The 13,764-nt window shown below is 39.4% G+C and overlaps 1 protein-coding gene across 3 annotated transcripts in view; it reads right to left on the minus strand.

Moving 5' to 3' along the window:
* The window catches only part of slc25a21 (solute carrier family 25 member 21), a 575,948-nt gene that overhangs the window by 14,391 nt on the left and 547,793 nt on the right, over positions 1-13,764 (minus strand). For all 3 annotated transcript variants that reach the window (XM_080202830.1, XM_080202832.1, XM_080202831.1), the window contains one exon: positions 3,886-3,993. In XM_080202830.1, coding sequence (XP_080058956.1) covers positions 3,886-3,993 — 108 coding nt within the window. The remainder of the gene's footprint in view (positions 1-3,885; positions 3,994-13,764) is intronic.

Below are 13,764 nucleotides of genomic sequence, written 5' to 3' on the forward strand. Positions count from 1 at the left end.
TAAAGAAAATGTACACTAATTTCTTTAATTTAACATCAAATTTAATGTACTTATATTTCCATTCTGGCATCCTTAATTTGAGGAACAAGATGGTCAGGGTTGCAGATTCTTTTTCCAACTATTTTCAGCTTCTTAATGCCCTATACATAGTGCTCTTTGTAAGACGGGGTTTTTTTCAATTTCACTTTTTCATTTTCCTTCCCTCGATCGCATGAAGCACTTAGTATTGACAAAGTGTCCTAACTGTCAGTCAGGCAAGAATCACTGAGATTGCCTCTTTAGGCTCCTTGAAGAAATGCTGAAGCACAGCTCAAAAGAAAATACCATAAGAAAACATTTTAACTATTTAGAAATAGCAGACTTTGGAATACAATTAAAGAGACAATGAACAGAATTTGCTTTCCCCATTGACACTTTACATTGAGCTGGTAGCAGTTTCTCCAAATTTGAATATAAACAATTCTTTCCCTTGAACCTTAAGGGTCGTTTTGACTAAAAGATTATCAACATAGGTTTTTTTTAATTAAGATGAGTTGTTCATAAGAACTTTTCTTTCAAAATGAATGTCAAATTCATAATATCAACCAAATGATCTCTTCAAATATTCAATAGGCAGTTAGGACAGAAGAGAGATGGATTTAAATTTCTGATTATTTGAGGTTTGAACGTGCTTTTCTAATCATTAAATCAATGACATTATTTGACAATAAGGTGTATATAAGTACAATTTTCTAATTTAGTGACCAGAAAATTTTGCTCAGTATATAAATCACAGTGTTGACATTATATGAGTTTTAACTATTCCACTGTCCCACTCAGTAAAAAAAAATAAATTAATTCTGTTTAGGAAGCTTATGAGGCCATTTCTCTTCTATTAATTAGAACAGTATTTCTTAATTTAGTTTGCGAGAGGGAGTGTAAGTTTAATTGGCTTATAAATTGCAGATATTATTTAACTTGCAGGAGTATGGGAAATGGGGGTAACATTGGAGAGGAAAGACAAGATGCACAAAAAATTGGGAGGGACATGATTAGAGAAAGAAATAGAGTGAGAAGGTATGTAAATTAAGTCAAAATTGAGATTACAGTGTACAGATATGAATGCATGGATTATGGTAAAATTGGTGAGCTGCAGGTGCAGATAGCCACATGGGAGTACGAAGTTGTGGCAATAATGGATACCTGGCTTAAAAAGGGGCGGACTGGGGATTAAATATTCCTGGATGCAAGATGTTCAAAAAAGTTGGGAAATGAATGAAAGAAGGAAGTTGGTACTACTGATTCAGAGATTATTACAGCACTGGAGAAGTCTACGTCCGAATCTACCTAGTTAGAGCTAAGTAGCAATAGAGGTACCACTACATTACTGGATACATTCTATACACATCCAACCAATGGGAAAGATATAAAGGAACAAATTTGCAAGGAAATTACAGAAAAGTGCAAAAATGTGGTGTGGTTACAATGGGCTACTTTAATTATATTAATATAGACTGGGATAATATTAGGTGTAAAGGCAGAGAGTGGGAGGAGTTCCTTAATTATATTCAAGAGAAAACTTTACATCAGTATATTTCCATTCCAACAAGGAAGGAGGCATGGCTGGATCTGGTTCTAGACAATTAGCTGGGGCAAATGGATCAAGTGCTAACACGGACACATCTAGGGTACAATGATCATTTTATCATAAGGTTTTGGTTAGAAGTGGAAAACAAAAAAAAATTCAGAGTAAATGGAGAAATAATTGTTTGAAGGAGTGTCAATTACAAAGGAGTGAGAACAGATCTGACACAGGTAAATTCAGACAGGAGAGCCCATAAAGCAGCAAGAGTTTGGAGAGAGAGAGAGGACCAACAAAGCAGCAGGAGCTTGGACAGAGAGAGCCCATAGATCAGCAGGAGTTTGGAGAGAGAGCCCATAAAGCAGCAGGATTTTGGAAAGAGACAGAGCCCATAAAGCAGCAGGAGTTCAGAGAGGGAGAGCCACAAAGCAGTGGGCATTTGGAGAGAGAAAATGAGAGCCCTTTGAGCAATGGGTGTTTGGAGAGAGAGAGATCCTATAAAGTAACCGGAGATTGAAAAGAGAGAGAGCCAATGAAGCAGCAGAAGTTTGGAGAGAGAGCCTATAAAGGAGTTTGGAAAGAGAGTGATGGGAGCAGGAATTTGGAGAGAAAGAGCCCATAACGAGTGGACAGAGTGATGGGAGTTTACAGATCAAATGTAAAAGTGATACCACAGGAGTCCCTTAAGTTTGGGTTGGTCAAAAGAGCTATATGTAAAGAAACAATGTGTAGGGTTACAGGGACAAGACAGGTAAGTGGAACTAAGTAGAATGCTCTTTCAAAGAGCCAGTGCAGACTCAATGGACCGAATGGTCTTATCCAGCATTGTTATGATTCTGTGATGAAATGTAACTTACAGAAATGCAAAATGATGCGCATTAGTAGGAAGAATGAGGAAAGATAATATAAAATAAAGTTTACTATTTTGAAGGGGGTGTATGAATTGGGGACTTGTGTGCACAAATTGTTGAAGGTTTCAGAGCAGTTTGAGAAAGTGGTTAATAAGGCATATGGTATAATGGGCTTTATAAACAGCGTAAGAAGTCTCACAGCACCAGGTTAAAGTCCAACAGGTTTATTTGGGAGTAAACGCCACTAGATTTTGGAGTGCTGTTCCTTCATCAGGTGAGTGAGAAGTCCTGATCACAAACATGGCATATAAAGGCACACACAGTTTTCAGAATACTGATTAGAATGTGAGTCTTCACAGCTGATCAGCTAATTAAGTCTTAAAGGTGCAGACAATGTGAGTGGAGATATCATTAAGCATATGTTAAAAAGATGCGTATTGTCTCCAGACAGGACAGTAAGTGAGATGTTGCAAGTTCAGGCAAATACTGTTCTGTCTGTACTGTGAGACTTCTTACTGTGTTTACCCCAGTCCAACGCCGTCATCTCCTCATCATGACTTTATAAACAGCGGCATTGAGTCTAAAAACAAACAAGTTACAGTAAACCTTCATCAAACATTTGTTTGGCTTCAACTGTATCAGGCGGAAGATCTCACCAGCAGGAGGGGTAGAAAATTCTGGCCATTGCTTCAAATTCTGGCCATTATGTCCAAAACTGGGCACCACACTTTAAGAAGGATGTGAAGCCTTTAGAGAGGATGCAAAATTGATTTACAAATATGGCTCCAGGGATAAGAGACCAGTTACATGGATACATTAATGATGCTGGGATTCCTCTCTTTCGAGGAAAGAAGGTTGACAGGATATTTGACTGAGGTGTTCAAAATCATGAGGGGTCTGGACATAGCAGGTAGTGAGAAACTGTTCCCATTGGCAGAATGATGAAGAATGAGATGACACCATTTAAGCTAACAGGCAAACAGAGAGTGGCTAGGATCTGTAATGGAGTGCCTGGAAGTGTGGTGGAAACAGACTCAATTGCAGCTTCCAAAAGGGAATTTGAAATTGCCTGAGCAGCCACAGGGAAAGTCAAAAGGATGAAACTATCCAAGTCACTCTCACAGTGAGCTGATACTGACATGAGAAGCTGAGAGGCTCCCTTCTGTGCAGTAACAACGTAATGATTCCATCAGATAGAGAACTGGCTTGTTGCATAAAACATCGCAAGATAGTAAAACTAAATTATATTGTAGAACTTTATGGGTGGGATTTTGTGGCTGCGCTGACTCCAAGACTGGAAAATCCACCCGAGGTCAACAGACCTTTGCATTGTCCTGTTCTGCCCGCTACAATTCCCATGGTGGGTGGCATGGGAAAATTCCACCCTATATGTCACATGCAGTGCTGTGAAGTATGGTAAAAAAATGATGACATGATTATGGTTATAAAGCACAGAATTAAAATTACACCAACCTCCGAAAAAGAATTTCGTTGAGCTTGTAAGCTAACTTTGACCACTTCAAAAGGGTTGACAACAACTGCTTCTGTGAGTCCAGATCCCAGTCCAGCAATTGTAAAAACCTGAAATGAGTTATTAATCAATACAATGGTAACAAATACCAAAAAATGGAGAAATAATCCCTTTAACAGGTGTTACCTTTGGCTTTGGTTCAGTGATAATACTCTTGTTTAGACGGTCATGGGCTCAAAGCCCATTTCAGAATCTTCAGCACAGTGCCACATCAGAATTTACATGTTTCCTTACACTGTCTGTGATCGGTATCATTGTATGCAAGATGTATATGTGTTCCTACCTTCAGCATGAGAATCCCAATTAAATAATTCCAGCATCAAGCTTTTGGAAAATTTAAAATTAAAGAAAAATATGTATTATAGATGAGTTATATCTGTCTTATATGTCCAAAGATGCACGGATCAAATAGATTGGCCATGCTAAATTGTCCCTTTGTGTCAGGGAAACGAGCCAAGATAAATGTATGGGGACCGAGCTTGGATGGGAATGTGGTTGATGCAGACCTGATGGGCTGAATGGCCTCCTTCGGTGATGTAGGATTCTACAGTCACATGCTATTCCTGATTTTAATGTACTGTTTCACTCAACTGTCACACACATTTTCGCAAACACAAAAATTAGATAAAGGTAATGTAATGTTAAAGCTTATAATTTTCTCAATTTATTTCATGGCAGGTCTATAGTTTCTTAAATGCACTTGATGCTTTAAAACTGAAGTGGAAGTCTTATAAAGCAAGAGATTCTCATCAGGTTGAAAGGTCATTTGCGACCGAATTTCTAGGATGTTGGTTCTCAGGTGAATTTTACCCAGTATAGGTTGGGGAGTTCTTCTCTCGGATAGCGTTTCTCACACTTCCAAGATATTGCTGTTAATTACTCTGGCTGATGACTTGCAGCTCGTTTTATGTCTTTTGTTCGATCTTTCTATCTGCAAACAGCTTCTTGTTAGTTTTTAAAAGGAGACGACAAAATGGTTCTTTGATCATGTGACATCTGCAAACTGAAAATCCTTTTTCCAAAAGGAAGAACGTACATTGATACTAATCAACCTATGTTGAGGTTTGACAACTTGGGATTCATCTAGCCTACTCTGGATGAGGGAAAACATTAAATTATAATGGATCTTTATAGGATTCATTCATGTCTGTATTGCACACATTAGCTAAATAAATCTCCTTTTCTTCAGAGTGAAATAGAAAGTCAGATAGACTGGAATTCTATAAACCTTTTGTGTTGATCCATCCCAGAAGTCCCCAGGTGACTGTTAATGCCCATATTTCATTATGTATTTGTTTCAGATTCAAGGCAGTCTGAGTTCCAAAATGCCGAAGATCACATGGTTTGCTGTGGCCACTTTCATAGTCTGTTTGTATGCACTTTAAACATATTGAGGCAAGATGGCTGACATTTTATTACTATACTGGCAGAGCACTTCGCTGTTGAATATGCTGCTTTTTGGATGAGATATCTGTCAGCTAAACATAGAAGATCTCAAGGCACTATCTAAAAAAGCAGGGATGTTCCGCCAGTGCCCTGGTCAACACTTCTCCCCCAGCACCATAAAACAGATGGTTTGGTCATTTGTTCAGTTGCTTTGTGGGACCTTGTTGTCTGTTTTCTATTTCACAAACACTTCTTTAGCTATCTAGACTTCTGAATGTGCTTGAGATCATGAGCGATATTGTATAAATGCAAGCTCTTTCTGTTTTGTCATGAAACTCCATAAAAGGTTAATATAATTGAATAAGGTTCTTCAATACTGTGCAGATATACCATCTCTAATTTTTCTCATATTTCATTCTGTTTACTGCATCCTGTCTAAGACGTGCATGCCCTTTTGGCAGGTGTGGTGAATCAGAGGAACATGTGTGGTGGAATGGAGCTTTCTGCATATGCAAAGTGGGACTGGATTGAATATCTGTTTCCACCTGCGCCTTTGCAAAATTGGGCTGCCCTGAATGCTACCAGTACCAGGCCAGCTATGTTCAAGAAACTGTGCACATGTACCTCAACCAATGGGACTGTTAAGAGTCTGATATCTCAAAAACACTGTCAAGAGTAGCATGGAACAAAGAGATGCAGCAATGTACCTCTCTGCTCTGCCATTACCAGCCCTCCCTCAGTTTTCTCTTGATTGGCTTGCAATTTCTCCACAACTTGCCCCTTTCCCTTGATTCTCATCCCTCTCCCAATGCTTTCCCCTATCATAAAGGATCTACTGAGGGTTGCAATACAGCTGACTTGGTTCTTTGGTTCTCTGCTATTACTCCATTTCAAATGATTTCCTAACTATTAATGTTATGGGTATTGCACGTTCATCCTTGATATTCTTTTGGCAACAGGGGATGTGTATATGTATTACAGTTGTTAACATACTGATAATTTAATGTTCTTATACTCCTCAACTCCATAAGGGTGGCACAGTGGTTAGCACTGCTGCCTCACAGTGCCAGGGACCTGAGTCTGATTCCTGCTTGGGTCACTATCTGTGCAGTGTGTGTACATTCTCCCCATGTCTGTGTGGGTTTCCTTTGGGTGATCCAGTTTCATCCCACAATCCAATAGATGGGCTGGTTAGGTGCACTGGCCATGCTAAATTCTCCTTCAGTGTACTTGAACAGGCACCGAGGTGTAGCAACTAGGGGATTTTCATAATAACTTCATTGCAGTGTTAATGTAAGCCTACTTGTGACACTAATAAATAAATTTTAAAAACGTAAACTTAACACATAAGCAAACTCATCAGGGGTAATTTAGTCTGAGGTATTCAGGAATCGGCGTTAAGTCGCCTTGATGTTTTTGGCATTAGACCCATACAAACTCAGGGACAGAATTACGCCATTCAATTAGATAACTGTTTAACTTCACCTACCTGCATTGGTTCCATAACCCTTAATTACCTAACAAAGCCCTCACAATCTCAGTTTTGAAGTTTACAATGGACATGGCTTCAAAAGTATTTTGAAAAGATAATTCCAGATCTCCAATACTCGTGTGTGAATAATTGCTTTCTGACATTACCCTGAATGGCATGGTTCAAAATTTAACGTTATGACCCTTTCTTCTGAACTTCCCACCAGAGGAAACAACTTATCTCTATTAACTCTATTAAACCTTACATTCATCTTAAACACTACTATTAAATTGCCCCTTAATCTCCTACGCTCAAGGGAATACAAGCCTACACAATGTAACCTGTCCTCATAGTTTAACTCTTTTATCATGGACATAATTTTGGTCCCAATTCACTCTGTGGCTTCATTATCATTTTACAGGTGGGCTGCATTCCCAATTGCATCAGGAACCAGGCAGCTCACCCATCTGTTGCACAATGGAACAGAAATTAGAACTTTAGGAATTGCATGAGAAGAAAATGTAGAAAAACATCCCAAGGCATTTCACAGACTCACAAGTGGTATATAAATGGAATTCCCACCTTACAGAAAAATGTCACATTTTGATACACATTAATTAAGTCAGACAAGAGTTCCAAAATAAGAAATGAATACTTGTTGAGATACTGTGCAACTAATTCAATGTGGAAATAATTTATTAATAATGAACAGATATATTTATGATGCCTGATAGATCACCATCTGCTTGATATGAAGGGCTATAAATTGGTTAGCTTCCAAAAATGGGCACAGAAATCACACACGCCCGTTGAGTGGAATCTAGGCAGCTTGCCAACTTTGTGCTGCCTTCTGATTACAATTATATCTGTGTACAACCAGCACTTCCCACCCTGTTCATTGGTTGCATGCTTCAGCAGGAGGGTCCAATGTTGCTCATAACTTGCACTTCTTAAAGCAAGATTACACTTTTTAAAGGAAGTTAGGGATCATTCTGCATCAAAATCTAACGTGGGAAAGAGAAAAGAACAAGCCTCCATGTTTTTCAACATTACAGTGGAGGTCTTGATAGAGGAGATGAAAATAAGAAGTGATGTTCTGTAAACTCTTAAGGGAGTCCTTGGGACACATAACAAGAAGGCAGTGGGAAAACAGTAGGTTGCTGTGAGGGCTACAACCCCTGGAACCTGCATGCAGTTTCTCAACAATTTAATAACCTCACATAAGTGGTCAAAATCCATGCACGTACCTTCAAATCTTACCAACTGCATCACTAGCCTCAATCACTGCTAAATCTGCACACTCACTCATCTCTCACCTATCAAAAATCTTTAGCTATCAGGATTCATCTCCAATAGTATGTACTTCACTTCACCCTTACACATTCAGCACTAATGCAAGTCTCATATCCACAACTCACAGCTTGCACATACTGCCAACTTATTCAGCATGACAGGCATAACATCCAACACACAAAAGGTTACGTAAGAAATAGGAGCAGGAGTACGCCACTTGGCCCTTTGAAACTCCACTTCCATTCACTAAAATCATGGCTTATATGATTGTAGTCTTGAATCCACTTCTCTGCCTTTACACAATGACTCCCTTGTAGATCAAAAATCTGTATAGCTCAACTTTGAATACATTTAATGACCCAGACTCCACTACTTTGAGAGAATTGAAAGATGAATTATCCTTTGAGAGAAGAAATTCCTCATCATCTCCATTTTAATGGGAAACCTCTTAATTTGAAACTATGCCCCGGTTCGAGAATCCCCAGGAGAAGAAACATTCTCTCAGTATTTAACATGCTAAATCACTTCAGAATCTGTTTCAAATTAGACCACCTCTCATTCTCCTAAACTTGAGTGAATATAGGTACAACCAGATCAACCTTTCCTAATAAGACAACTTTTCATTGCAGAAATCGGCCAAGTGAACCTTCTCTGAATCATTTCCACTGCATGTATATTCCTCTTAAATAAGGATACTAAAAGGGCACAGAGTACTCTAGGTGTGGTCTCACTAACGTCCTTTACAGTTGCAGCAAGACTTCCCTACTTTTATGTTCCATCACCCTTTCAAAAAGGCCATTTCTTAATTTGCCTTCCTAATTACTTGATGTTCCTGCATGCTCACATTTTGTGATTCATGTATGAAGAACCCAGTTTCTTCTCTACTGCAGTATTTTGCATTTTTACTCAATTTAAATAATATCCTTTTTTCTAATCTTCCTGTCAAAGTGGATAACCTCACATTATCCCACATTATGTTCCTTCTGCCTAATTTTTGTCAAATTACTTAATCAACATACAAATCAGGAATAAGCCATTCAGCCCCTCTAGCCTGCTCTGCCACTTGATAAGATCATGGCTGATCAGATTTGGGTCTTTACTCCTTAAACCCTTTGACTCCTTTGTCAGTCAAGAATCTATCTAACTTAGTCTTAAAAATATTCAGTGATCCTGCCTTCACGACCCTCTAGGGAACAGAAATCCACAGACTAACAATCCGCTAAGAGAAAAAGATTCTCTTCCTCTCCATCTAAGAGGAACACTCACTATTTTTGAACTGGTTCTAGTTTCTCCCATAAGGGGAAAAACATCCTTTTAGCATACATCCTGTCAAGTCTCCCAGGATCTTATATGTTTCATTATAACCAAGTAAAAATGTGGCCTATTTTCCCTACTTTTATATTTTATCCCCCTTGCAATAAACAACAGCATTCAATTTGCCTTTCTCATCACTTCTGTACCTACATACTAACTTTTTGTTGATTCGTGTGCCAGGACACCCAGATCCCTCTGTACTTTAAAAATTCTACAGTCTGTCTCTATTTAAATAATACTCTGCTTTCTCTATTCTTATCAAAGTGGACAAGTGGACATTTTCCCGCATTATACACCATCTGCCAAATGTTTGCCCATTCACTTAACCTATCTATGTCCTTTTTCAGACTCTTTGCATCATTTTCACAACTTACTCTGCTACCTAACTTTATCATTAGAAAACTTAGCAACCATACACATGGTCCATCCATCTAAGTGAGTGATATAGATTGTAAATAGTTGAGGCCCCAGTACTGATCCCTGTGGCAAACCACTGGTTACAGCTTGCCAACCTGAAAATGATCCATTTACCCCAACCCTCTGTTTACTGTTAGCTAAAATAAAATCCACTTACATGTTACTCTGTACACCATGAGCTCTTATTTTGTGCAATAAACTTTGATGTGAAACCTTGTCAAATGCCTGATGGAAATCCAAATACTGCATATTTACAGGGTGCATTTTATCCACCTTGTATGTTTCTTGGTCAATAAATTAGTCAAGCACAATTTCTTTTTCAAAAAGCCACATTGAAAACTGAAAATTGAGATTTTCTAAGTGCCTTGCTACAATCTCCTTAATAATAGATTCTAGCATTTCCATATGAAAGATTTTAGGCTAACTGGTCTGCATTTTCCTGGTTTTCATCTTCCTCTCTTCTTGAATAGATGAATTACATTTTTTGTTTTCCAATCCGATGGGTCTTTTGCAAAACCCAAGGAATTTTGAAAAATTAAAACCAATGCATCTACTATTTCAGCAGTTACTTCTTTTAAGGCCCTAAAGTAAAGACCCAGGCCAGAAATTCCAAGGCGTTTTATGAAGTTAGCCTAAGTGATTTATGAAGTTAACCTAAATGATTTTTGCATGGGTGAGCATAAGGTGTTTCACTCCAGGTATGATTCAAGTGATCCATTAGGAAGCTTTTATCAAACAAAAATTTATTTAAGAACACAGTTAAAATATGATTAAAACAATTTATCGTAACTTGTACCAATTACAAGAATCAAACAAGATATAGTATGAATCTTAACAGCTAGCTATCAATAATGTTTCAGATCAAACAATATCCCACAAACATATACTCTTTCTAGACTTAGCACAAAAAGCAAGTATGCTCATGTGATACTGGATTTTGCATGTTTTTAACACCTGCAGTGAATTGGTCTTTTGAATGTCAGATTAAAACCTTGAGGCTTCCCAGACGTGGAACTTTCCAAAAAGCCTCCAGACATAGAGAGAGATGGAGACAGAGACAGTGTCTGCCTCCAGGAGCTTCTAACAGCAACTCAGAGACAACAGAATTTCCAACTCCAAAGAGAGGGAAAAACAAGAGACACTGCTTTCTATCTCAAGTGCAAACAGCATCTGAGAAAAATGAAACTAAAACCTTGGATGTTTCTGTGGGAAAAACAATCCGTAGCATCACTTTATCTGTCAATCATACTCCACCCAGAAATTCCAAAAGAATCGTAAAACCCCCAGAACACTGCATTAGACCAGGTTAAAAACATACATGATATCTATTATATTGCTTCAGTAACAATTAGAAGATACAGTTGTAGACAAAACAGTGCCAAAATAAAACGCTAGGAGCTGCTTGAAAAATATCCATGTAGAGTTTGCACATTCTGCCCATCCCTGCATGGGTTTCGTCTGGATGCTCTGGTTTCCTCCCACAATTCAAAGATGTGTGGGTTAAGTTGTTTGGCCCCTTAAGTGTCAGGAGGACTAGCAGGGTAAATACATGAGGTTCCGGGATTAGGACCTGGGTGGGATTGTTGTCAGAGAAGGCTTGATAGGCCGAATGGCTTCCTTCCATACTGTAGAGGTTCTATGATTTTATGCAGGCCATCAGATCCAGAAGACCTGTCAGCCTTTAGTTCTAATAGTTTTCCTGGTACTTTAGCAGTGATTTCCAGAACTTTGTGCTCTCTATTGATATCTGATATGTAAGAACAACACTTTATCACCCATCGTCAAATGGACTGGCAGAGCAGATAATTCATACCTTCAAAAATGGCATGAAGAAACAACCAGCTTCATACCTGATTAAACCTGCTATTCACAAACAGACAGGAGATGTTAGCCGAGTTCCGCACACGAGGATGGCCTCAACCAGGATCTTGGGTTCATATCACACTATTTGTAACCCCTACGACTTGCCTGGATTTGCAAAATCTCACTAACTGTCCTGTCTGGAGACAATACATATCTCTTTAACCTGTGCTTAACCCTCTCTCCACTCACATTGTCTGTACCTTTAAGACTTGATTAGCTGTAAAGATGCACATTGTAATCATTATTCTGTAAATTGAGTTTGTGTCCTTATATGCCCTGTTTGTGAACAGAACTCCCACTCACCTGATGAAGGGGCAGCGCTTCGAAAGCTAATGGCTTGTGCTACCAAATAAACCTATTGGACTTTAACTTGATGTTGTGAGACTTCTTACTGTGTTTACGCCAGTATCGCCACATCATTCACAAATATGGCAGGGAGGATGCAGTCCCAACAAGACAACCAAAAAAGAAATTACAATTCTGCAAGGACTGAAAGAACTTTTGTAATGGGTGATCTGGTTCACATGAGAGACTTTGGGAACAGTCCCAGTTGGATCCCTGGAATCATTATTGAGAAAATGTGAAGAATATCTTACAAGGTTAAAATCTTAAAGCAGCAGTTGGACCATCTCAGAGCCAGGGAATCCATGCCCAAGCAGGCTTCACTTCAGTGTCAGCCCTCAACTCAAAACTGACTCTGCACCGGCCCCTCCAGATGGTGAAGGTATGGGCTTGGAGATGGAAGCTGTAGGCGATACCTGCATTGGTAACCCTGTGACATTCTCTCCCAAAATGAAGGCCCTCTGTTTGGTTTATGCCTCTGACCCAGATTTGCCTTTGATGGACCTCAGACCAACTGTGAAGTAGCAGAAAGGATCTTCTTGCAGTGGGGGTGCTGAGAGATACACGGACCTAAGAGGGTAGGGATGTTAAGATGGCCATGAAGGCCAACGGCAATCATCAATAGATTTCCCTGTGGGCTTCGTGGAGTATGAGCTTCCTGACTGAACAAGCGGAGGCTTGCCCAATGAGAAGGTATGAGCGGAGGTTTTTGAATCTGCTACTCAACTTGGACCAACGTTGCAGGTCTCAAGGTGTAGACTGTCTGACTCCAAGCTGCGGGTTTGGCTCTTCTCTTTGGTATACAATAAAGGGTCTTAGGTGATGGGAAACTGGTGTCTGGCTGACTTACTACAGGGCTCTCACCTGGTTATATACATATTAATATACAAATTAGGAGCAGTTGGCCATTCGGCCCCTTCAGCTTGCTTCACCTTTTAATGAAATGATGGCTGATTTGATGTTAACTTAAACTCTACATTCCTGTCTACTCCCAATAACTCACCACCCTCTCGATTATTAAGAATCTATCTCCCTCTGCCTTAAAAATATTCAAATACTCCACCTTCTGAGTCTGACTCACAACTCTCTGAGAGAAAAGGATTCTCCTCTTTGTCTTAAATGGTTACAGTAACCCATTCTCCCACAAGAGAAGAACATTAGGACTAGAAGTAGGCCATCTGGCCCCCTGAGCCTGCTCTGTCATTCAATAAGATCATGGCTGATCTTTTTGTGGACTCAGCTCCACTTACCAACCTGCTCATCATAGCCCTTAATTTTTTTACTGTTCAAACATCTATCTTTGCCTTAAAAACATTCAACAAGGTAGCCTCAAGTGCTTCATTAGGCAAGGAATTCCACAGATTCACAATCTTTTGGGAGAAGAAGTTCCTCCACAACTCAGTCCTAAATCTACTTCCACTTACTTTGAAGCTATGTCTCTTTGATCTAGTTTCACCTGCCAATTGAAACAACCTCCCTGCTTCTATCATAGCTATTCCCTCCATAATTTTGTATGTTTAATATGTGTGGTGGCACAGTGGTTAGCACTGCTTCCTCACAGCGCTAGGGACCTGGGTTCAATTCCAGCCTTGGGTGACTGTGTGGAGTTTGCACTTCTCCCCGTGTCTGCATGGGTTTCCTCTGGGTGCTCCGGTTTCCACCCAAAGATATGCGTGTTAGGTTGATTGGCCATGCTATATTGCCCCTTAGTGTCGGGGGATTAGGAGGGTAAGTA

This window comes from Carcharhinus amblyrhynchos, chromosome 14 (genome assembly GCF_965287045.1).
Source record: "Carcharhinus amblyrhynchos chromosome 14, sCarAmb.v2.hapA, whole genome shotgun sequence".
Taxonomy (NCBI): domain Eukaryota; kingdom Metazoa; phylum Chordata; class Chondrichthyes; order Carcharhiniformes; family Carcharhinidae; genus Carcharhinus; species Carcharhinus amblyrhynchos.